The 26,998-nt window shown below is 44.2% G+C and overlaps 1 protein-coding gene across 2 annotated transcripts in view; it reads left to right on the top strand.

Annotated features, from left to right (window-relative positions):
- The window catches only part of SLC30A10 (solute carrier family 30 member 10), a 187,921-nt gene extending 161,128 nt beyond the window's left edge, over window positions 1-26,793 (top strand). Inside the window, exons 1-4 of one of the 2 annotated variants that reach the window (XM_086927912.1) lie at window positions 6,724-8,231; window positions 11,753-11,836; window positions 21,253-21,492; window positions 22,731-26,793. In XM_086927912.1, coding sequence (XP_086784038.1) covers window positions 7,700-8,231; window positions 11,753-11,836; window positions 21,253-21,492; window positions 22,731-23,215 — 1,341 coding nt within the window. In that variant the 5' untranslated portion in view covers window positions 6,724-7,699 and the 3' untranslated portion in view covers window positions 23,216-26,793. Of the gene's footprint in view, window positions 1-6,723; window positions 8,232-11,752; window positions 11,837-21,252; window positions 21,493-22,730 lie in introns of those variants that run through there. The other variant, XM_086927913.1, reaches the window with a different exon arrangement.
- Window positions 26,794-26,998: the final 205 nt, after the last annotated feature.

The following is a 26,998-nucleotide window of genomic DNA, read 5'->3' as shown; positions in this document are numbered from 1 at the left end:
ACCAAGGCAGTGCTGGGAGGGGGGCTGCGCACCAACTGAAGTGCTCTGGTTGCACGGCCTGCGGCCGGCCGTGTGAAGTGATAAGCCTTTGAAGTACACAGGCATGCTGTGACGGAGGTGTGAGAGGTCTGGCAGGGAACAGATGGCCTGGCTGTGAAGCAGGGGGTGGGGCAGCGCTGGGGAAGCCTGTGGGAGGGTGATTGATGCCTTTGATGTGGGGAGGGAGGAGAGCCTTTTGCGAGCCTGCAGGAGAAATGCTGCCGATGCGAGTGCATGTTTAATCACGTGATTCACGTGAACTTAAAGAAAACCGCGGCTGAAAGCCCGTGGTTTGAAGAAGATTTTGGCCACTTGAATTCTCGTTCCCTCAATGCGCTTGCGCGCATTGTAGGTCACGAGACCTAAAAAGCATTCCCATTTACAATGCCAATAGCTCAAACTCTAACAACTGCGAGACCTATTGCATTGCAAATGCGTGTTCTTTTTTGAAAGAGTAAATCAGTGGGCCCATGGACCACTGCCTAATTTTAAATAAAGATTATAAACATTTTCATTTTTAAAATGCATCTCATTTTCCTCTTAGGAAAAAGGGCTGCATGATTTTTTGTATTGCTTTATTTAAAAGCAATAACAGACATGGTGATCTGCGGACTCCAGCAGCTCACCATTCCTGTGATTGTAGCCAATCATAGTGCCGCAATTTGCCACCGAACTCATTAATATTCACTAGGCAGGCCGAATTTCCACCTTTTTTTTGTTTTTTTAAGAACAGTGATCCATTTTTTAGTACATTTGGATGATACAGTTACCTGGAATCCTTTACGATCCCGCCCCTACATAAGTCATAGTATTAATTTTTACACTTTTGGGAAAACTACGGATTTTGGCTGCCAAGCTGGATGTTAAATGTCCACTACAAAAATATATTTTTAAAAAATATTGACAACTTAAAGTTGATGGTTACCCCCTGCTACATCCTTCCCTACCGGCGACTTCTCATACCCAGAGAATAATCTGTCAACTCTGTCTCCGTATTTATGTACCCCAGTCTGTTTGGTAGAGTTATGTGTCTTGCCTCACTGATGCATCACAGCGCTGTATTGCCACTTAAATTTGAGGAGGAGCTAGTACATAAATGACCATGCTGCTGTGCCTTTCCTATATTCCTCCTATATAACTAGGGCTGGGCGTCCTATGATGGATCCAGGGTCAGCCTAGCTTTGTAGAAATGCGGCTGTCCACAAACTTGGCCTTAAGGGTATGTAATATATTCACTGAAGCCTTCTGGTCAAGACGAATCTACAAGTATTGCAACCTTTGATAGCATGTTAGATCTAAATAGGGATTTAAAAGTCATGGTTGGGTGAGACTGTGCAATACCTTATTGTGAAATTCCAGGTTGGCCCTTTGGAAGTAACTACTGCTAGCGTCATAGGCAGAGAGGAAGTTGGTAGGGTTTCATATCTGTGCACAAGGGTATTCCTAAGAGAGTCAATTCCCTTTTTCTCCTTCGAAAGCCTCACATAGAACTAAACAATTCACACACACAAATACACCCACGGACTCACACACGTATACACACCATGCAAGACATCACATGCTCACAGACACAACGGGAAGGTATTGCATAATTACAGAAGTACTCTATGAAAGCAGCAGGCATTTGGCCCGCTTTTATGCTCCCAGGGCACTCCCATATAAAAGAAGTGTCAGCAAATGTTGGTTGAGGTGGGGGGGGGGGGGGGGGGGGTAGGGGGGGGGGGGTGATGTGCTACACGTTGTACAGGCGCATATTTCAAGCTTGCAAAATGCATAGGTGGTTTCACCAATTGAACATAGCACTATGCATATAAGGAAACATCTTTGCCCGTGCACCTTACAGATGCCAATATTAAACAATGGGGATACCCAGTATCGCGCAGAACCTGGGCAGAATCATGTTAAACGAACAGTAGTTTTGCCACGCTTTTTTCTTTAAGAAAAACAAGGACTTTTGAGAATATTTTTCCAAATTTCATTGGAATATAAATTAATGATTATTGCGAAAATTAACTAAACATATGTTACGAATACCAGAACACATTAATTGTGTCTTACAATTATTTATTTTTAAACAAGAATAATCAATATTTCATGAAAGAGCAAGTGCTATACACATTAATATCTAGTGAGGGGTGTGAGACAAAAAATAGAGCAACATATAAAAAGTGCATACATCACAACAAATGTATTTGAATACAAAAAGTTACACAAAACATTTAAGAACGAAGTGAAATACAAAGGTATATTCTCTCACAGTGACCCAGACTTTCCTTTTTAACACTTAGTAATGGTCACAGTGGAATTTACTACTCCTAGTAGATTGTCAACGTTTCGACCCTAGTTGATCTGTGCTAATCTTGAGCATCTAAAAGTGGGTCTTCTTCAGGACATGACAAAATGAATGGTGTGTAGCCTATTCGGTGGGGTTCCAAAGGAATCCAACAGTATGTTCTATTGGAGAGCTCAGATGTCACTCTTTATATGAGAATTAATCACTCCTGGTGGTGCTCACCCTATGAAGTATTCTTTGCAATGATTGGCGTATCAGCAGTTTTTAGTGTCCAGTCGATTATGTAAGTTCACAGGGTCATATGTACCTCCGTAAGTTGCTCATTCAGTGATTTGGGAGGGAGTTTCTGTTCCAATATACTGAGTCGAGTCCCGGAATTCGCTCCCGTGGGCTCTCAAGCGCCTAGCTGGTAGCTTCGCTGACGGGCTTTCGAAATTGCCCTGTGTCAAAGATCAGAGTCCCGGATTTCCTTCACGTGGGCTCTCTAATTGGCCTGCTGTCAGCGTCGCTGTGATGCGTCCTTGCCTAAGAAAAAAGTGTGGCAGAACTACTGTTCATTTAACCCCTTTCCTGCTGCCGTCGCGAGCACTACCTCGCTGGTGCTGCGAACGTCCAACGGCCGACACGGCCTGCCCATTTTGCGGAACCGCCGCACTGCCGCGAAATCGCGGCCAAGGGGTTAACATTACAGATGCCAGCACACAGTCAAAGAGGTTCTCAAATGCTGCACATCACCTACAAGCACATAGTGTAGCGTGATAACTGTATATCACCTGAAAGCACACAGTAGTGGTGCACCAACTGTACATCACCTGGAAGCACAAAATAGTGATGCACCAACTGTACATCATCTGGATGCACATAGTAGTGGTGCACGAACTGTGTGTTAAAACTGTACGCCACCTAGAGGCCCACAGTAATGATGTTCCAACTGTATGTCACCTGGAGGCACACTGTAATGATGCCCGAATTGTACATCACCTGAAAGCACACAGTAGTGGTACACTAACTGTACACCACCTGGAAGCACACTGTAATGGTGCACTAACTGTACATCACATGGAAACACACAGATGGGGTGCTCTACTTGTACATCAACTGGAAGCACACTAATGGTGCGCCAACTGTACATCACCTGGAAGCACACTCTAATGGTGCAGAATTGTACATCTCCTGGAAACACACTAATTGTGTGCAAACTGAACATCACCTGGAAAGACACTAATAGTGCATAAACCGTACATCACCTGGAAGCTCACTGTAATGGTGCACTAACTGTACATCACCTGGAAACACACAGTAGTGGTGCACTAACTGTACATCACCTGGAAACACACAGTAGTGGTGCACTAACTGTACATCACCTGAAATCACACTGTAATGGTGAACTAACTGTACATCACCTGGAAACACACAGTGGTGGTGCACTAACTGTACATCAATTGAAATCACACTGTAATGGTGCACTAACTGTACATCACCTGGAAACACACAGTGGTGGTGCACTAACTGTACATCACCTGAAATCACACTGTGATGGTGCACTAACTGTACACAACCTAGAAACACACAGTAGTGGTGCACTGACTGTACATCATCTGAAATCACACTGTAATGTTGCACTACTGTACATTACCTGAAATCACACTGTAATGGTGCACTAACTGTACATCACCTGGTAACACACAGTGGTGGTGCACTAACTGTACATCACCCGAAATCACACTGTAATGGTGCACTAACTTTACATCACCTGGAAACACACAGTAGTGGTGCACCAACTGTACATCACCTGAAATCACACTGTAATGGTGCACTAACTATAAATCACCTGAATTCAAACTGTAATGGTGCACTAATGCACAACACCTGGAAACACACAGTAAGGGTGCACTAACTATAACTCACCTGAAATCACACTGTAGTGGTGCACTAACTGCACATCACCTGGAAACACACAGTAATGGTGCACTAACTATAACTCGCCTGAAATCACACTGTAATTGTGCACTAACTGTACATCACCTGGAAACACACAGTAATGGTGCACTAACTATAACTCGCCTGAAATCACACTGTAATGGTGCACTAACTATAACTCACCTGAAATCACACTGTAATGGTGCACTACCTGTACATTACCTGGAAGCTCAGAGTCGTGGGGCACTAACTGTAATTACTTGAAAGCAGACAGGTAGTGCACCTGAAAGTGAATGTTGGATAAAGGCAGAGACCGACCCAAGGGCACTCCAGGGACACTCCAATGTCAGACAAAGGGGGGTCCTCGACCCTTCCTAGGGCAGGCTAGGTTTGTCTACAGTGAAACAGAGTAGATTGAACTGGTGCTCTATCTTTCACTGCTGCCCTCTGCCCAGCACATGTGATCACAAGGACAGTCAGAGCATGCTCTGGATAGAGAACACACTTTGGTGCAATCATTGCACACTTCCAGCTAGCGCCGTGTGCACCTAGGTCTGCTGGACACTAATGAAAGCCTGGACACGGTGTCTAATTAGTAACTGGGCCCCAGGCACCCGACTACACACTGGGCTTATGGTCCGATTGGAACTGGTGTGCACCCCCGTTAAGATACATATGACACAGACCTGTACTACGCGTCTACGTACAAAATAATTTGCGCTCTCTCTTGCGCAGGCGCAAACTCTGAGTAATTAACTGTACCAGTTCTTTGCTAAAGCAGGTTTAACCCTCTCCCTAACTACTCAGCTGTGTACAGGGCCCGACGGGTGGCTGTCATTGTCCCCAGCTCCCTGAGAATATTTACAGCAGGCATAGGGGGCTTCAAGAGAGGGATGAAGAGAGAGTTGTGAAGGGAAAGAGGCTGGGTGAGCATTTTTGCCATGCTTGGTTTTGGTCCCTAGTAAGGCCCTGCCTGGGCACCCCATATGTCAAAGGGAAAGAGGCAAAGGAGCTCACTCATTTGTAGGGAACCACACATCCAGGCAGATGGTTGGAGCACACCATTCATATTGTGAGGGCACAATATGCGTGCCCTGTCTCCATCCCATTTTGCAAGGCTACGGTTCTTGAGGTGCAAAAAAGACAGTAGAACCATACATTGCTCCCTTCAGTGCTCCTATCTTTCGTCAAACCCACTGAGATTTGAAGTGGAACCCAGCTGGCTTGCCCAAGAACACCACTGAGATGCTAAAAAAAAACTAATCACGAGTAGGAAAAAAAAGGCATGAGGGGTTTTCCATCCCAGTAAAAACTGACAATGAGTCATTTATTTGATCCAGAAATACCTGCTATTCATTGTTCAAACTCCGAAATGGAACAGAACATACAAAAGTTTATGCTTTCTGCACAAAGGGTTGTAAAGCTGATGGTCACCGCTGAGCCACTCCCAAGGTAAATTGTGGCAGACTTTATGTGCCAAAATTGACCTGGAAAGGATTGCAGAGGTGCAGAGTTTTATTACATCAGGTAATTACGATGAGTGGTAAAGTCCACACTATTTGGAATTCCAATCCTAGGCCTGAAGTACAACAAAGCCTTTAATTAGCAAATCACATGGTTTGCAATGACAAAACAGCTTTTTGTGATTCGGTAACATGTTACTGTATTGAAAAATGGGGTTAGAAAGGCAGAACAAATTCCTATTTGGGAATGGCGTGTTTGGGGCATCCTTTCCAAATAGCGAAGCATCACTATTTTGCAATCATAATCCGTTTGCAAAATATTGAAAAGTTACATCCTCCCAAGTTGGGGTGGTAAAACAATCCCAAAAGGGAACGGATCCCAGGTGAATGGAAAACAAAGTTTGTTGGCAAGTAAGGCGTGGTCCAATGTCCTGCTCTCAAATATATATATTTTTTAAAACATAAAATTTTAAATGTAGCCTCATTTACTTTAAGCAAAATGACTGCATTAAAAAACAAAAGTTTAGTCTATTAACATGCTATCAGGACATGGTGGTCTACTGACCCCAGAAGGCAACAAACTCAGTGATGGCATCCAAGCTTGGTGAGCTGTAATTTGCACCGATCTCAAGCATACTGCTGCCATGGGTCGGACTGTGATTCCCTACTTTTCTGAATTTTAAGAACCCACATTTTTTTCCATTTGCAAAAAGTTGGTGCGCAATTTGCAAACCCCTTTTGGCGAATGTCAATCTCGAAGATCAGGCGTTCTACCTCGAACTGTAGGGTTTTATTGTTCTCCGGGCCATGTGTGCCTACGTGATGCCCCGTGACTTTCGGCCGTGTGAGTCATCGTAAAGCACACTCTATCTCCTGAGACTGTGAACGCAGCAGATTCACTTCCCGTTGCCAGGCGACCAGGGTTGGGCACGGCCGAGGGAGGCTGACCCTGGCATCCGGGCATCTTATCGCAACCGGTTAAAAGGGCATCGCTGAGGCGGCGGAAGCTCTTAGAGCGTCGGATCCAGCGGGCGAGGAGGCCAGCGGCGACCCGGGGGCAAACTCGCGCTGACGGAGGGGGCTTATGTTGTTTACCAGGGCAGAAGGGCTTTTATTGCAGAGACGGGGTATTTACCTTAAAGCAAAGCAGGGGAGGAGGTATTTAAAGCCAAACAGGTGCGGGGGAAGGCGCAGACTCTAACGCCGGCCACGGGCGCCGATGTAAAGCAGGGTAGGAGACGGGGGCAAACAACGGTGAGGCGGGGCAGGAGAGAGGGCATTCACTGCATAGCGGGGTAGGAGAAAGGGGCATCCATGGTAAAGCAGGAGAGAAGATCACTGCAGGGCAGCGCAGGCGACAAAGAGATCTATTGTAAAGAAGACTTCTATGAGCAGGGCATCCACCTGAAGGTGGGCTATTACAAAAGGGGCATTCGGTGCCAGGGGTGGCTTTAGAGCGGTGCACTAAAGCTGCGGAAGAATGCACTTATAGTGGAGGAGTGCAAAGCGCGCCTGAGGACCACCGACTGCTCGGGAGGAGGGCACTGCAGGGTGTGAGGAGCAGGGCACTGCACGGCACTCAAAATTCCGGGAAGGAGGGCACTGCACTGGCGGGTCTGAGGAGCAGCCAGGTAGGGAACTGGAAGGTCTGTGGCAGCGGGGGCTCGGTATTGGGCAGCTGGATCGACCCTCAGGACAGAGCAGCAGGTAGAATACTGCAGCGAGGAGCGGGGCACACTGCAGCAGGGCGCTCTCAGGTCAGAGGAGCAGGCAGGGCACTGCACTGACCTCTCTCCGGAGCAGGACACTGCCTGAGGAGGAGCACGCTGCACTGACAGGTATCCTGTTGCACGAGCAGGTCTTGGCAGCTGTGCACTCAGAGCCCGCGGGGCCGGGGCTGCGGTGTGTGCACAGACAGCGGCGGGGGTAGGTGCACAGCAGGGCAGGAGCTAGGCAGAGGAGCGCTGCGCGCAGCTCCGGGGCCATGGGGCGCTACACGGGCCGCACCTGCCGGCTCATCTTCATGCTGGTGATCACGGCCGGCTTCTTCGTGGTGGAGCTGGTGGTGGGCTACCTGGGCAACTCCATCGCGCTGGTGTCCGACTCCTTCAACATGCTGTCCGACCTGATCTCGCTGTGCGTGGGCATCACGGCCTCGTGCGTGTCCCGCCGGGTGCTGCGCGGTCCAGCCGCCACCTTCGGCTACGCGCGCGCCGAGGTGGTGGGCGCGCTCAGCAACGCCGTCTTCCTGACCGCGCTGTGCTTCACCATCCTGGTGGAGGCCGTGCTGCGCCTGGCGCGGCCCGAGATCATCGACGCGCCGGGCCTGGTGCTGGTGGTGGGCGCGCTGGGCCTGGGTGTCAACATCGTGGGGCTGCTGGTCTTTCAGGACTACGGCCGCTGCCGCCGGCTGCTGTGCGGGGCCCGCGGCGGCACCTCCAGCGGCCTGCAGGGGGCGCCAGGGACCGAGGAGGAGGAGCCGCGGGGGGCGGCCCGCAGGGAGTCCGACGGAGCAGGTGCTTTTCAGTTTCTTCACCACAGCAACCTTCTCCCTCCTTCATCCCTGCTCCCACTCCTTACCTTGATTTTCAGTTTCACTTTCGTTCCTCCTAGTGTCCATCTGGCCATCTCTTTTCCCGCTGTGTCCCTTATTTGACCTTTATTTTCAGTTTCGTTCCTCACACTGTCCATCTATTTTCCCGGTGTGTCCCTTATTTGTCCTTTATTTTCAGTTTCACTTTCGTTTCTCCTACTGTCCATCTGGCCATCTCATTTCCCGGTTTGGTCCCGTTCTCAGCCTCAATGCAACCTCTCCACTTCTCTTTTCACCACTCGTCGCTCCTCCTTGCTGTCCACAATTCATCTTGTTTGCCCCTTTCATTTGGCACTCCCTTTTTTAACCCACTCTATCACCCCCTCTCTCTTTCGCCCCCGCTCCTCTTTTATTATCTGCCCAATAATCGGGGCCACTGGAATTAAGTGATAGGTTTGACGAAATTATGCGGCAAGAAAATGGCAATTATGATGCTGCACATTTTGTGATTGTATTACTTTATTATTTTGACACCTGGTAAGAGTCTCTGGGGAAATAGTTCATCTTTTTAGTATCAATTTAACACTCAAATACAGAAATAAGCACATGAATGATGACTAGTCGTCCTCCGGAAAACACCTTCTGGTGCACTGGAGCCCTACTCGTGATTTTTTTTTGTTAAAATCTATAGATTGTGCAGCAGATGATGGACTAAGTGGAAAATGAGTCATATCCATAATGATGCGAAGATCGCTGCGGCCGCAGAATCGCATCATTCCAGTGGCCCTGCCTATAATCTCGTTCTCTGTTTTTTATGGTCTGCAGCCCCCAGCTGCCCTCTTTTCATATTAACTCTGTAAACATTTATTTTCTTCCCAGCACCGCTCACTCCTTTAGGCAATTCTGGCTTTCTGTTTACCCAACAGTACTTAGCATGCTGAGAGTTTTGAATCCGTACTTGCTTTGAGCTGCACTACAAGTCCCAGAGTGCATCTTTTATTGGCTAAAAAGCCAGGCCTGGTTTACAGTGTCTCACAGGTTGGGTGAACGTTGCTTTACTTTTGGAAAAATAACCACTTGTTGGAATCAACAAATAGGGGTGGATGTCCAACCAGAGAGCGCTTAAAAAAGCAGTTTTAAGCACACATTGACAAAATAAGCACCCTCCGATAGAATAGGCGATGTTTGTTAGGGCTAACCCTGAAACGAATTCTAATTTACATAATTACATATGTTTACTACCTGAGCCGGTGGAACACGTTTTTGGGTTTTAAGTTTTACAGAGGTTATGTTGGGTGCATTTGTAAAGCGCTCAAGCACCTGTCGAGATGTTATCACCACAAGGCATCCGCACGAGAGGTGAACAGGCGAGGGCGAGTCGGTGTTTCCAGCAGGCGGAAGAGAAAGGGTTCAAATAACTCCTTTGCTAATTTGTTTGCTGCGAAATGGTCGATGCTTGCTCGGCTTTGACTGCTCATCAACATAACTGTTTTCTTTTAACTATCCCTGTGTAAATTGTAATTTCATGTTGTTGCTTTTATGGTTATTGTCTTTTAACCGAATAAAGTACTTTTTGAACTTTGAACTTTGACTGCTCATCAACGCAACCCGTGCTGACCAATCAGGAGGCCGGTAACACCAGCATTGCTGCCTGGTGGAGGGGAGGGGACACTCCCTCGGCCCGTGTCAACATTCCGTCCTATAGGTGCCTTGACTGCGGCCTGAGTATACTACATTCCTTGTAAAGAAGTCGTGGTATCTAGGTGTGAGGTACTTGAAGAGTGAATGGAGCATGTTTGACTGTGCGGTGGAATGTGTACCGCAGAGTGTTCCGAGTACGTTTGTGTCACCCCAGGAGTCAGTTAGGGAACTCACTCGGAGAAAGACTGGGTCACATTAGCACCTAGCACCTGGTAGGCTTGCATATGCGCGGGATTCAGAGAGGCTCGTATCTGATCTTGCAATTATTAAATGCACTCGTTGAATGAAACCAAAGCACATTGAAAGAGCTAAAGGGAATTCTTGTCTTGCATAAATGTGATCCTTTTCCACGTCTGTTTGCTTAAACTGAGTGCTGGCAGGCAGTATTTGGTGTTGCATAATTATGTTTGACTATGAATTGATTTTAGAGTTGAGCTTTGTTATGCACTTTTTTAAAACTTTGTAAGTCATATGCTTGTGGGTGCCTGATGTATAGAGCGCAGTGACTGTTTGCCTAAATATTCTGTGTCTAAAAAGTATAACTGAAGTATGTTTCTAAAAAGTTTGTGTTCCCCTTGAATGGGGCAGGGGAGGGAGAAGAGCCATGCATAGGGCCGGACTGGCCATTCGGTCACCCGGGCATTTCACCAGTAGGACGCACTCTAGGGGACTGCTTTCAGAGGCGATGGCCCAATTATGAAGTCCCCATACCCTCTTCTAGTCGCGGTCTCCTGCATCCTGGGGCTGGTTTGAACATTTTCGCTAGATTCAATTTTGGCTTGCAATCCAGCCCTGGCCATGCAACCCAGTTAGCATTGGCAACTTTATCTAATCCTGTGCCTTGTGATTCACAGGGAGTCTGGAACAGGTTATTCCACCTATGTGTGTTACGTGCAAATCTCCTGTAGCATCCCTGCAGCAGGATAGAGTTATTACCGTGTCACATGTCCTAGATAGATCCAGGCGGGTATTCGTCCCCATCTATATTAACATAGCAAACCTCAGCGTCTGAAAGCCATCTTGGCTAAAGATTGATTTGTGACAATGGCTTTCACAAGTAATTAAGGACTGATCTAAGTGAATTATTTTTGGCTTAGCTTTGTGACTATTTGTTAGGCGTAGGTATTTTACTTGTGGGGTCTGCCATGGAGTCCACTATAAACTCCTACATTCATGAAGATCTGGGCCACAGTTTTGGGTGGATTAAAGAGTCCATCTCCTTCTGGAGAGCACCAAGACACTAATCCGATAACAATTTGAACATGTTAGGAACTTCATGGACCTTGCATCGGAGATCCCTGGGGCACAGCTCGGAGAATTCGGAATTGTAGTGTTCCATGAATTAGAGTCTTTTTCCTCTTGGGAGACCTCAGATTCTCCCTTGTTGTATGGTGTTTGTCTTAATTTTTTAAAAACATTTTCGTTGTTTAAAGTTTATATCCGATGATAACTGCCTTAATACAGAGACAAAACCACTGGATGAGTTAGGGGTCAACTGGAGACCGCACGTCTCCCATCCCACAATCCCATGTATTAATCCTTAAGCATGTTTTTCTTACTTGTATGACTGACTGTGCTATTTTTTCTTGAGTCTGTCCCTTTATTGACTTAATTCTGTTCCATGCATTTTTGGCTTTTGCAAATGCAGTTCTCTGACTTTCTACTGTTTACGCTTCTCCCGCCTCTTAGACTAATTTTCTCCACTTGAAGAACTCCTTTTTTCTTAAAGCTCACTTTGAGAAAAATGGTCTTTTTTTGTTTGTAGAACTTATACACAACACCAGATTTCTTCTTTGGCTACAGGTGATACACTGAACATCGAAGATGGGTCTGACGATGAAGAAAGCAAGAAAGAGGTCAGCAAAGCGGCCGCCTTGAACATCAGAGGTATGTTAACAATTGACACTTTTTGAAAATTAAAAGCTTGGTTTGTTATCTTACTATTAATAGGTTTTATGGAAGTCAGATGTGCAATACTTACACATTTTCAGCATCTTCTCTACACGCATAGAATTATTAATCTCTCTTGTATTCCTACTGTGATAACCAGGCAGAAAGAACATTTTTTAAGTGAAGGTGAAATATGACCTGTCGCATGGTGTGTCCGACAGGTACAAAATTCAACAGAAGGTAATCTTCACTTAAAGGCACCTGTTCTCCAGAGGACCACAATCTTCTAACAGAGACCACATTCTTAACCCTGAATTTACTAACCTCTGATACACACGAGGAACCTTTTACTCACAGCCCAAGTGTCTAACACACATCACGGTCTAATCCATAATTTACTGACCTCACATAGAGGGACTGACTGCCCACCAAGCGTCTAACACACATTAGATTCCAACCTTAAGCTTACTGACCTCACATACATGGACTAAAACCTTCCATTCATCCTCAAGTATCCAACACTTACCCGACTCGAACCCAGAACTTGCTGACCTCCCTTCCACGTGCTTAACCTATTCACATCCCAAGCTTAACGCACACCACGTTCTGACTCTGAACTTACTGAACTACCATACACGTCCTGAACCTTCAATACACCCTCCCATGTCTAACTCACAGCCAGTGTAACCCAGAACTTACTAACCTCCCATACTCTTACTAAACTTATTATCCACACCCCAAGTGTATAATACACACACTGTTCTAATTCAGAACTTACTGACCTTCCATATGCGAACTAAGCCTTCTGCTCACACTCCAAGGGCCTGACACACCCACATTCTAACCCAGAACTTACAGACCTCACATACTCTTACTGAACTTATTATCCACACCCCAAGTGTATAATACACACACTGTTCTAATTCAGAACTTACTGACCTTCCATATGCGCACTAAGCCTTCTGCTCACACCCCGATGGCCTGACACACCCATATTCTAACCCAGAACTTACAGACCTCACATACACAGACTGAAGCGTCCATTCACCTCCCCAAGGTCTAACACGACATTCTGCCCTAGAACATACTGACCTCCAATATACCCACGGAACCTTGTGTTCATACTTCAAGTGTATAACACACAACACATTCTAAGCTAGAACTTACAGACCTCCCATGTGCACATTGAACCTTCTGTTCACACAGCAAGAGTCTAACACACACTCACAATATTCCAACCCAGAAGTCACTGATCTCTCATACACCGACAGAAGGTTCAGTTCATCTACTTCAGTGTCAAACATAGCACGTTCTAATATAAAACCTACTGATCTACCATGCACACACTGAACCTTTTATTTACACCCCCTGTCTAACACACACCACATTCTTACCCTAATTTACTGACCTCACATACATAGACTGATTATTCCATTCACCTCCCCATGCTTCTAATACACTTCACATTCCATGCAGGGCTTAATGACCTCTCATACATGGACTGAACCTTCCATTCACTCCCAAGTGTCTAACATGCACCAGATTCTAAGCCAGAACGTACTGACTTCACTTACACACACATAGCCTTCTATTCACACCCCAAGCTTCTAACAGACAACCACATCCTGACCTAGACATTTCTGCCTTTGGATGCATGCTCTGAACCGTCCACCCACTTCCCCAAGCATCTAACACATACCACATTCTAACAGAATGTGTTGTCTTCGAATTCACCCACTGAACGTTCCATTCAATGCCAGTCTTCTAACACACACCACTGTCTAACCCAGAGCTCACTGACCTGATGTACACACACTGAACCTTCCATTCACCTCCCCTCAACATCTGACACACACCACTTTCCAACCTATATCTTGCTGTACTCGGGTAGAAACACTGAGCATTCCCTTCACCTCTAAAACCTTCTAACACACATCACATTCTATTTCAGATCTGACCTCACATAGAAAGATAGATGGTGCCATTCACTTCCCCAAGTGTCTAACATATCACATTCTAACCTAGAACTTACTGACCTACCTAACACACATCACATTCTAACCCTAAAAACCTCCAATATGCGCTTTGAAATTCCTGTGTCAACCCCAAGCATCTAACCAGAAGGTACTCAATGTGTTAGGATTCATATAGCGCGGATAATCACGATTGGGTATCCTGGTGCTTGCAGGTCCCGGAGGCTTATTTGAACAGCCAGGTCTTAAGGGCCATTCCGAATTCCGGAAGTGAGGTGATGGTCCGGAGCTGCTTGGAAAGGCTGTTCCAGGTCTTTGCTGACCTTACATGTGCGCACCAAGCATCCAAGCATCTAAGACACACTGCATTTGACAATAGAATGTACTGCCCTCACATAAATGCACTGCAGCTTCTAGACAACCCAAGCTATTCACAAACACCCCATTCTAACACAGAACTTCCTGACCTTCCATACACACACCTCCCATTCACCTCCCCTATCGTCTAGCATACAACACATTCTATCCTAGAACTTACTGACCTCACATACATGCACTAAACCTTCTTTTCACACGCCAAGTGTCTCAACCATCCTATTTTAACCATGACGTCGTATGCACACTCTGATCCTTCTATCCGTTCATAAGTTTCTAACACACAACGCTTTCTAATCCAGAATCTACTGACCTCCCATACATGTATTTAAGCTTCAGTTCTCACCCATACCATCTAACACCACATTCTAACCTAGGAGTTACTGGCCTCCGATACATGCACAAACCTTTTATTATTCACCCCCCACACTACAGTCTATCCTAGAATTATTAGATTCAATTACAGACTGACCTTTTTTTCACACCCAAAGTGTCTAACACGCGCATTCTAACTCAGAACTTACTGACCTCCCATGCAAGCACTGAACCTTTTATTCACACCCTTTGTCTAACACACACATTCTAACCCTGAACTTACTGACTTCCCTTACACGCACTGAACATTTTATTCACCCCAGTTGTGTAACACAAACTAAGTTCTAACTTAGAACTTAATGACCTCCCATGCATGGATTAAACTTCTATTCACCCCCCCATGGGCCTAACACACACCACATTCCAACCCATAACTTACTGACCTCATTCACAGACTGAAGGTTTCATTTACTTCCCAGTCAATCAATCAATCAATCAATCAATCAATCAATCAATCAATCAATCAAGGGGTTTATAAAAGTGCGCTACTCATCCGTGAGGATCTTAAGGCGCTGTGTGGAGGTTGAGGGGGCAGCTCCGGATTAGTCGAAACTTTATGTCCTTCCTGAATGTGTAAATTGTAAATTAAGCCAGCAAGGGATTTTATTTCTAGTGTGAGAGATCAACTAATGAGAGATTTAACTTAATTATGAGCTCTCATTATTTATGAGCGAAAGCTGAACAAATAGAATAGAATTGTAATTGTTTCATAAGACCATCTTCAGGACAGCGAATAAAAGCTTTTATTCTCTGTCCTGAAGACGGTCTTATGAAACAATTACAAAAAGACCGAAACGTCGACCACAGTGTCTAATCCTGCATTTGATTCATTCATCGCTATTGATTTTCTTCTAATTGTTCAGTTGAAATCAATGTTGGTATTCATTAGCAGCTAAGACCTTTTTTGATATACCAGTGGAACATGTAATATTCTCCCAGTATATCTTTGTTTGCAATTCTAGTACCCTATTTTTAATGAATGATCAACTCTTTGTTTCTAATAAAATAACAAACTTTTTTGACATCAATATACCTGGTTGTTGTATCATTACATATAATAACACAATACTATAATGTTAGTGTGGTAACATTATTCATCCAGAACAATTATCCATTATTTGTTCAGCTATCGCTCATAAATAATGCGAGCTCATAATTAAGTTAAATCTCTCATTAGTTGATCTCTCACACTAGAAATAAAATCCCTTGCTGGCTTAATTTACAATTTACTCCTTTGCCCAAGCCCGCGAGGGTATATTGGGTTGCTCACCTCTTCATAAACGTACTTCCTGAATGTGAGCAGGGTTGGGGAATGTTTGATGTTCACGGGGAGCTCGTTCCAGGTCTTGGCTGCGATGTAGGAGAAAGCTTTCCTGCCTGCCCTGTTCCTGCGGATGAAAGGGACTTCCGCCAGGGTGAGATCGGCAGAGCGGAGGTTCCTCTTGGGTACGTGGAAGGAGACTCTCTTGTTGAGTATTTGAGTCCGATGTTGTTGAGAGATTTGTAGGTGTAGATGAGGAGCTTGAAAGTGACCCTCTTCTCGACCGGGCTCCAGTGGAGGTCTCCTAGGTGTTGGGTCATATGCTCATGGCGTGGTGTTCCGAGGACGAGTCTGGCTGCGGCGTTCTGGATGGTTTGGAGTTAGTGTAGAAGAGTTCTATTGATTCCGGGCTATAGGGTGTTGCCGTAGTCCAGTCTGCTGGTTATGAGCGCATGGGTGATGGCCCTTCTGCAATCAGCGGGGATCCATTTGAAGGCCTTGCGGAGGATGCACTGGCAGTTAAAACTGGTTGAAGCGACAGCGTTGATCTGGTGGTCCATGGAGAGGGTGGAGTCGAGGATGATGCTGAGGTTTCGTGCTTGGTCTGTAGGGGTGGGTTGCTTCCCATGGGTGGAGGGTTATCAGGTGTTGTCCCAGACGGAGGTGCAGGGGCCTAGGACGAGGACCTCGGTTATCTCTGAGTTGAGCTTCAAGCAACTGTCTTTCATCCAAGCTGCGACGTCCTTCATTCTTTCGTGGAAGCGGAGTCTGGTGTCTTCGGGGTTCTTCGTGAGCGAGAGGATGAGCTGTGTGTTGTCGGCATAGGATACTATGCTTAGCCCATGCTGTCTGACGATGGTGGCAAGGGGGGCCATATAGATGTCAAAAAGCGTTGGGCTGAGCGAAGATCCCAAAGCTTTTAACACACATTGTGTTCCAACCCAGAATTTACTGATCTCACATACGTGGATTAAACCTTCAATTTCCCCCCAAGCGTCTAACAAACACCATATTGTAACCCAGTACTTACTGACCTCCCATACATTCACTGGAACTTTTATTACACTCAGTGTCTAACACACACGGCTCTAACCCAGAACTTAATGCCTTTTCTTACACAATTGAATCTTTTATTGAAGTCCAAGGGTCTAACACACGCCACGTTCCAACTCAGAACGTACTGACCTCTCGTACACACACTAACAATTTTATTCACACCCCAAGTCTCTAACACAGTGTTCTAACCCAGAACCTACTGACTTCCCATGCACACACTGAGCCTTCTATTCACGACCCAAACATCTAGCACACACTACATTCTAGCTCAGAACATACTGACCTCCCATATACAGACTGAAGATTCTATTAATTTCCCCCAACCTTCGAACACATACTACATTGTAACCCAGAACTTACTGACCTCACATACACAGATACATGAATTGAACCTTCCATTCACCTCAAACTCTAACACACCAACACACATACCAGGTTGTAAAACAGAACTTACTGACCTCACTTACATATGCTAAACCTTCAATTCCCACCCCAGCCTTCTAAATTACAGTTTTCTAATACATAATGTACAGAATTCCCATAACCACACTGAACCTTCCATTCACCCCCCTAAGTGTTCAACTCTCACTACATTCTAACCTAGAAATTACTGGTCTCAGATGCACGGTTTGAACCTGTAATTCACCTCACCAAGCGTCTAACACACACCACTTTCTACCTACAGCTTACTGACCTCACACACACTGAACCTTCCATTCACCTCCCCAAGTATCTGGCACACACCACATTCTAACCTATAACTTACCGGACTCCGGCGTATGTAATGAACCTTCTGTTCACCTCCCCAAGCTTCTAACTTGCATCAGGTTTTTTCCCAAAAGTTACTGACCTCATATACATGCATTGAACCTTCTGGTCTCACCCCAAGCTTCTAACACACACCATATTCTAACCCAGATTTACTGACCTCACATACATGCACTACATCTTCTGTTCACACAAAATCTTCAAAAACACGCCACAATTTTAACCCAAAACGTACTGACTTCACATGCACACACGCAACCTTCTATCCACCCCATGCATCTGCGACGCACCACATTGTAGCTCAGAACCTACTGATCTCACATAAATGCACTGAACTGACCCAAGTGTTTAAGACACTCCACATTATAACCTAATGACCCAACATACACGCACTGCCGCTTCTCTTAGCCCCCAAGATTCTAACACACACCACATTATATCACATAACTTACATGCACTGACCCTTCCATTCAGCTCCCTTAGCATCTTAACACACACCACATTCTCACCTAGAACTTACTTGCCTCAGTTACATGCACTGAACCTTCCATTCACCCCCCCCCCAAGCTTCCAACCCGTATCACATTCCAAACCATAACTTACTGATCTAAGGTAGAAGCACCAAACCTTCATTTCGTACCCCAAGCATCTAGACCACATAACATTCCAACCCTGACCACACATTCACACAACAAACATTCTATTAGCTGTCAAGCTTCTAACAGACACCACATTCCAACCCAGAATCTACAGACCTCCCAAAAATGCACAGACACTTTAATTCACACCCATATTCTCTATCACATCACATTCTAACCAAGAATTTACTACCTGCCCATGCAATCACTGAACCTTCAGTTCACGCCCCAAGCTTATAACATGCATTACATTCTAACACGGAACTTACTGCCCTCCCATACGCAGGCTGTACCTTCCATTTGACTCTCCAAGCTTCAAACACACACCACATTCAAATATAGAAAGGACTGTCCTTGAATGCGTGCACTGAACCTTTCCAACAGCCCCTACTTAGAACTTACTGGTCTCAGATACACCCAATGAACCTTCCACTCCCCCCCCCCAACCTCAAGCTTCTAGGACACACCTCCTCTTTGCGAGAATACTGCCCCCTAATGCTAACTTTAGTGCCTATTACTTGGTACATTCACTCTTTGTCCAAAATGTGACTGCTTGCCTTATTTTTAGCCCTAAACAGCAAGGTTGCACCACCCTGGCATTGCTGGATTTGGATCTGCTATCTAGTGATTATTTATAGTTCTTGACATGCTAGTTGATGTAAGGGTTGGGTTGACATCACACCTTGTGTGGTTCTCTTGATTTGTTCCCATGTGATCTCAAGCAATCTTGTGATGTTTGCAAATGATACGTTTTCATGTTTTGTGATCGAAGTCCCTGAAATTGTGCCCCCCTAGCTTTCATATGCTGTCATTGATGAGTCTCTTCCATAAACATCTGAAAACCATCCATTCCCCAAAGTGTTCAAGGAACGTTTGCCCAGAAAAATATTATTTGTTCTGCTGTAGAATGCGAGACATGCATAGAGTTGTAGACCGGAATCTCAAACAGCCCCCAAACAAAAACAGAAAGAGGCATTTGAACTGTTATATGGCAATTGAAGCCGCAATCCATTGTGCTAAACAATAAGAAAAAAACATTTCCATTGGCACCATGGATGACCCTTGGTAAGATCGAAGAAGATGTCATTAAATATTATACTTTGGAACCGCAAGGCTGGGACCTGAATCCCTTCTCACAACTTGAATGAGGGTGCACAGTGCTTTTCTTCTGGTTGGAGGTGGTAGCTCCTTTGATTTAATAATAAGCACACAGTAAATGTTAGAGAATACAGGATGAAAGAACCTACCATTATAAATGCATGGCTCTGACATGAATGTTTCTGCACAGATGCACCCTGGGCTAACTTCCCAAGGGAACGATTTAACTGTTCCATGTTATAAAATTTAACAGCTTGCATATTCATTGCACTGAGACATGTGACCATCACCCCCCATGCATGTGGTCTCCAGAATTTTAACACACACCTTTAAGGATGCTCAGCAGTCAGTCTAGGTGCAGTGAAGTTTGGCGGGCTTGTATGCTGCTGTCTTCCCTTACGTTTGTTCGTTTCCATGTTGATCGCCTGTTGTGAGTTTGTTTTGCTCAGCCTGTCCTTCCCTCCTCCTGTACTTACACACCATTCACTGCTACAGAACATTTATTTGGGGAGGCTGTATTTATTCATTCAGACTGTGACCCCGCCATCTCAGCTTTCTTTGTAGACTGGCCAAGTGGTGCTCCAAAGCCGTGCTCCACCCAGTAGAACCCCCTCGTTGCTGCTCCTCAGCCCACTTCACTGCTTCCTTCGACCCACAGCACACCCTTTCTGACTGTTCCCCCAAGTATGAAAAAGAAGTCCATCAGAAGACGTAAGAAAAGAACAAAGATGAAGACTGATGACACAAACATTCCCTGCAGGAAAAAATACACTTCATTCAGAATATGTATGCACTTCGCAAACTTTCAGAAGAAGGCCCTCTTGCACAAGGAGCCAGTGCTCTGTGATCCTGTCCTCTCCTTCACTCTGCCCATCTAGTGTCCTATCTTCAAGTAAAACAGAAGGACCCTGTCAAGGTCGGGAGTTGAAGGTTAGTTTTAGAGAATGTATTTGGACACCTGTCGAGTGGCCCATTTTACCGTGTGCCCAGGTAATTTGTCAGAAGCACACTTCAATTAGTTTGAGGCAGGTGGTTTCTTTGCCTAGCATCTATCTCGCCTTCCTCCTATCCCCTCCCAAACCAGAGGGTCTTCCTGGAAGCCACCTCTATTATCACAATATTGTCTATCACAGCAATGGGGTGGGGCACGCGCTCAAGCAAATGTGCGGTCTTCCAGCAGAGCAGGTCCCTTAGTAGCCACTCACCTTTTACAAGGACCTACCTGGCACTCAGTTGCTAAAACCACAGCCATCCAAAGATCACAAATCTACTGGAGTCACACAAAATATTAGCAGCTGTGACACATAGAGGCTGCATTATCTCCAACTATTCCCTCTTCCCCGCTACTATCGTTCTCCTGTTTGTAATCCTTCTTGGTACAGTGTGTCTGAGGCATTCTGGGACAGATACACCGACACAGCCAGGGGGTCAGATCACCATACACGCAATTCTCACCAGATAGAAACAATGTAATATACAAATAACTGTGAAACATTTTTACTGTACAGCACAGATCCAGCTCTGTGACATTCTTAGCTACAGGGCCTTTGTAATCCATCTGCCACTCGTTTGATTATCTCTATTTTAGTTCCAATCATCGAATTCCAGAGGCCACTTGCAACACCTGAGCTACCTGTAGAAAAACAAATAGGATTACAAATTCAGGATTTTACTATGATGAAATTTTGCACCTCAACCCTAATGGTACCTTCAACCTGCTTACATGTACGAAGGAATGATATTGACAGCTAAGCATTATGTTCCATATTTCAAAGCTCGATATGATTCATGCATCTGCTTCTGGACAGTTTCACAGTGAGCGAAGGTGATGATGCAGATGAAGGCTAACCTTCGTGTTCTATATTTCAGGGGTTCTCTTGCACGTTATGGGAGACGCCCTTGGGTCGGTCATTGTAGTGATCACAGCCACCATCTTCTACATCAAACCCCTGTCAAGCACCGACCAATGCAACTGGCAGTGCTACATTGATCCCAGCCTGACCTTGGTGATGGTCATCATCATTTTGTCCTCCGCTTTCCCGCTCATCAAAGAAACAGCTACAATTTTGCTACAGATGGTTCCAAAAGGTGTAGATGTGCAAGAGATTGGTAAGATTTTTGCTAATTTTTCTTCTTTCATCAGAAGTACAATATGTATTTTTCCTCCTTTCTCTCTCTTTTCACAGCACCATTTATTCAAAGTTCCAAAACCTTTTTTCTTCAATTGTTACATTAGATATAGGTTCCATCCACTTAGAGATGGTTGTATGACATGACAACGCGTGGTATTACCACGGGTGCCATTACAACGCAGGAATTACAACAAAAGTCCTTACAACGACTTTCACTGGAGGGAGTTGAATAGTAGAATAGTTTAATTTTCTATTCCAACTCCAGCCCACGTTGACAGTAGGGAAGGAGTTGGATAGAAAATTAAACTATTCCCTATCCAAGAGCGCCCTCCAGCGAAAGTCGTTGTAATGACTTCCGTTGTAATTCCTGCGTTGTAATGGCATTGCGGGGTTATCCACGCGTTGTCATTGCTGTTCACCCATAGAGATTCATGATTTATTTCCTCAAATGATATCAAGTGTAATTAACTTGCAAAGGTTTTTAGTGGAGGCCTTGTTCATATATGGAAATCACTCCCAAGATTATAAGTGAGTAAAATTATCAAAGCTGGAACGGTTTGAAAATGCTGCAGGTTACATCCACATGCTACAAAGAATACTAATCTCAATATTATTAACATCATGAAACATTCCAACTTGACGATTGGTTTACAGCTCTTTAACGAGTTCATCATGTGATGCCAAGCGATTTGCAGATTGAGCTCAAATAAGTATATAGATGTGTTTCAACTTTTCTTTTAACAAAATCAAACAAATCGTCTTCTGTTTTTGTTTAGCAGTTGTTGTCAGTGCTACAAATACAATATATATCATCCCCATCATTTCCCACTCAGAATGAAGTAGTTGATGCCACACTGAGGGTTTCATTCTTGAGTAATTTGCATCCTATAAGATGTGGGTTATATGAAGGGTCCAAGGCTTCAAAACATGATGCCCACAAAACAGTTTAATATCTAGCATCTTATGTGTTTATCTAGCAGCAGTTGCCTTATTATTTTTTAATTTGACAAACTTATCGACATGATTGGCCACTAAGGATATCATCTTTATTATATGGCAAAAAGCCTGTTTGCAAAATAATTGTTTTTATGTAGGTGGAAATTCAAACACATTTGATGGAAGGCTAGTTATAAAGCTTTTGTTTGAAAGAGTTTCATTGAAAGTAGTAACTGTAAACTGTCCACATGAGTTTAAGTCTCTTCTGTTTTGTTTTAGGTGAAAAAATAAAAATTATGCCTGGAGTTGGCAGCATTCACGAGGTGCATGTGTGGGAACTTGCAGGTGGGAGGAACATTGCATCACTGCACATCAAGTGCAAAGACACGTCTGACTACCAAACGTCCACTAAGCAAATGCGAAAGGTTTTCCACGATGCCGGGATCCACTCGGTTACTATCCAGCCAGAGTTCACGGATCCGAAGGACTTTTCCACGAAGTGTAACTCTGCTTGCATCTCCAGCAACTGTGACTCCCAGCTGTGCTGTAGTCAAAAGGAAATGGAAAATGTTGAATGCAACGGCCATGTTGATGACAGTAGCCACACTACAGATTTGCAATATAAAATGAATGGCATAAAAAAAGAGGATATTGAAATTTCAGTTGGATACTTATGTGAGGGAGGTGTGAGTGAAAAGGGAAATGAAGATAGTAAAGAGTATGAGCAGACAGAGGTGGAAACCCTATACGCACATAAATTTTAAATACTGGTCATCCTCGCGTTCGGGACTGAAGGAGGAATGGCTGAAAGTTGTATGTTATATTAGTCCGTAACTGGCCGGTTCATGGTGCGGAGCACTCTGCAGTTAAACTGAACCAAAACACACTCAGGTTATAATCCTTACTCATACAGTGTGTCCTGCATCAACAATGTCACATGACCCTGTCATTGGCAAGCTGCTACTGTGTGCTGAGGGAATGGTTAACATCACTAACATCAAGTGTCCATTTGTAGATGACAGGTTTCACCTAAAGTGACACTGAAAGGGGCTTCCCTTCTAAGACCTCTAGGGATCCAGTAAGATTTATAGAAATCCTTCCTTGTCCTTCCATATTCTTCATTCAATTGTTTTTCTTCCACCAAAATAATATTTGTGTTTCTGTCTATAATAACTTGCACAAAATCAGTGTCTTTTGCTACTGAATCATATTTTAAGTACTTAGAATGAATGTATTTTCTACTTAGACAGACGAGGAGGCCGACTGTATTGTGTATGATACAGGGGCTTGATTACATTTATAGCATTACTTGGGTATGTTTGAAGTAGTTGAAAATCTTAATCTGACAATCGGTACTGCACCACTACTGTACTCACTGCACTCCATTGATCAACTTGCTTTCTGTATTGGAGGTGTAAACTGTAAAAAGCCCTTGTTTTATAATCTACTGACTAATGTGACTCTAACCACCCACTTTGCAAGTCTGAAGTAGAGTTTTACTTACTGGTACTTGGCTGGCGTCTGATAGTATGACTGGTTTATGGAGGTTTTAGCGTATACATTAAGACGCTGCATTAGAATGTGAACGCTGTACTATCATTCATTAAAAACAACTCACAAAAGCCGTATAAACTTCTGGTCAGAAGATACGTAGATTGTGTGTGATAATACATGACGTGCAGGGTATTTTGTTGCTTAAAACCAAAGGTATGAATACTTACTTAACCAAATGGCGAATCCACCCTCTTTATTACAAACCTACCGCCTAGAACCTCAATTAACTAAGACTATACCAATGACAAATAAAAATAGCATACAATATTTGCATGGAGAGTGCAAGTTCTCCAGAAGATCCATCTGGTTCCTCCAAGGACCCAGCTGTTTGCTGCTCTCACATCCTCTTCCTTATCATTCCTTTTGTGAAAGTATACTGACAACTTATTGGGCAATCAGATCACTACAACTACATTTAGGATTCTAGTTATAAATCAATAACTATAACTATAACTATAGTCTTCTTCCCTGTGTGAATATTTTAAGTCAGTCATTAGTCAATGCTGCTCTTTTTATTAGCAAGGGAACGATGATTATTGCATTGCGTTTTGCCTTGTCTTACATGATGCCTTGAGAGAAGTCGAGGGAAGCTCTGACATTCGTGGCGGGTACGTCTTGTGGCTCTTCTCTCAAGGAAAGTTCATTGGACTCTTTGCGGAAGGGTGGAGGTACACCAGCAGGCCAAAGCTCGGTGACTGTAGATGGGTAGGCCTAAGAAGCTGGGAAAGCGGCTGTAAATTGGCTGGAGGTGACTTCCATTGAAGACTACCCAAAGAGATGTAAAGCCCACTGTCCTCCTGGAGATCCTTTTTGTGCAAAATACGCTGGTGCCTTATTCTAACTTGATCATATGAACAATTGACTTGTCAGAAATTCATTCCAAGTATCGCAATAAATGTATTATTGTGAATCCTAGGATTACAATATATATAAAATGTCAAATCTTTACTGGAGGATATATAAGATATACACTCATACTCACACGTTAACTTATCTTAATGTTGATATAGTTTTTGTCAAATATTTTATAAAATCTGCATTTCTGGTTAAAACAGAGGCACTTTTAAAATATCATCTGCCTTTTGCACATCTCTTTTAAGCCACCTTGATCAGGTTCAGGTTGCTGAAGAATGGATGCAATCCATGCAGTGCTCAATTTGTAAAAAATGAAGCACCAGGGCCCCCATCAGGTGGCAACTGTATCTGGTAACGCCCCTTGACTTTGCCAGCGCTTGCAATGACTCTACCGAAACAACTACTAACCATCACACTCCTACACCTGTGACAATTCAGACTATTCCAAGCTATGAGAATGACTTCGGTGGCAGGTAGTAGTCATTTTTAAAGTATATTGAATGACTAAACAACTGTTGTTGTGCTCATTTCTAAATTAGGCAAACAGCACCTCCATGTGGGAGACTGCGCGAGCATCGGAAACCACCGGCTCAAATTAACCTGTTGGCCGCGAGGGTAATTCCCCCGCTGTGCTGAGGGGCGGGGGCGCGCACAGCGCCCCAGTGTTTTTGACGAGCTCAGATCATCATGAGCCACGGTGGCCGTGTGCTTATGATGAGCTGAGCTCATCATGGCCACACCCGTTTCTGTAGAATGTTCAGCACAGCGGGAGAATTAGCCCCGCGTGCAAGCGTTCTGGCCGTTATGACGAGCTGAGCTCTTCATGACCACACGGCCACTGTGTTTCTTTAGTCTTTCATCCCTACAAGGTGGAGGTCCTAGGTACACCAAACACTGTCAAAGCGCTCATTCATGAGTGCCATGTGAGAGGTTCATATGTCACTCCGATCAGATCTTACATGTACACTAAGTCTCATACGATTCTGGTCTTCCTTCCCTGAGGTAAATCTGTTCCTGTTTTTTACTTTCCCTCTTTAATCTTTAATTGTTTTTAAGTTAGCTATGTATTCATGGACATTATCCTTGTGATGTACTATATTCTGATGAGTTCTTGGAGGGTAAATTGTGAAAATGAAATTACTAATGTTGGTGAAAATATAAGAACCACTAACTCTGATGTCAAGAGTGGCTAGGGGTAGCTGCTGCTACCCCTGAATTGCTACCCCTGGCTATGTTTCTCTTACCCTTTGGTATTGGGGCTTGAAAGCAGTGGCAGGAACAGAAAGATGTTCTCCCCTCTCTTCTTTGCAGCAAATTGGAGGTTGCTAGTGGGGTTAAGGGTGCATTATATGTCATTTTTACTACTCCTGGCAGTTTGGTGAATCGACATCTCTTTGGGTAGGCATTGCCAAGTTGTAAATACTTACATTCTTCCATGTATGATCTGGTATTACAGGTTCATTTGAACTGCACTTTAATTACTCATGTTTGTACTCCGTGTTTTGTGACCCTGTTTTTAAAGCTTATGAGATTTCCGAGGTTCGTTTTTTCAACTGTACAACAGTTTTCCACTCAGGGATACTAATGTCCTGTACATTATTGTTGCACTTAGACTGTGTTCTGTAACACTCTGGGAACAATATGCGGCACTTTATTGTTTGTGGACACATTTCACAATAAGGAAACTTTTTATCAGTTGAACTTTTAATTTGTCATGTGTACTAAATCCCACATTTTCTTCCTTCAGAATATGTTTAGGTTTTCTTTGTAAATTGAAATGTAGAAGTTTTTAAAAGTTGAGGGTTATCTTTCAATATTGTAGATTTTCCTGTAAGGGCTTACTGTGAACTTTGTATTTGATGTTTCACAGTAGAAAAATGCATTATTTTAACAGATGACCTTTACAAGAAACTTTATTAAATACTATATAAAATATGGACTGTGTTTTTTTTCTTTCTATTTTTTGTCTTCCTAAGGGCTGCATTCTAATATAATGACTATCACCAAAAGCATTTGATACAGGAACGTTAGTAGCACATAATAAACGAATCACAATTCTGGTGAGCTTTTTAGGTATTGCTACAGTTGGTTTTGCTGTTACCCAGAGCTCATGTCATTATCACAAAAAGGATAGTAGT

The sequence above is a fragment of the Lissotriton vulgaris genome, chromosome 6 (assembly GCF_964263255.1).
Source record: "Lissotriton vulgaris chromosome 6, aLisVul1.2, whole genome shotgun sequence".
Classification (NCBI taxonomy): domain Eukaryota; kingdom Metazoa; phylum Chordata; class Amphibia; order Caudata; family Salamandridae; genus Lissotriton; species Lissotriton vulgaris.
This window is presented reverse-complemented; position numbering and strand designations above follow the sequence as displayed.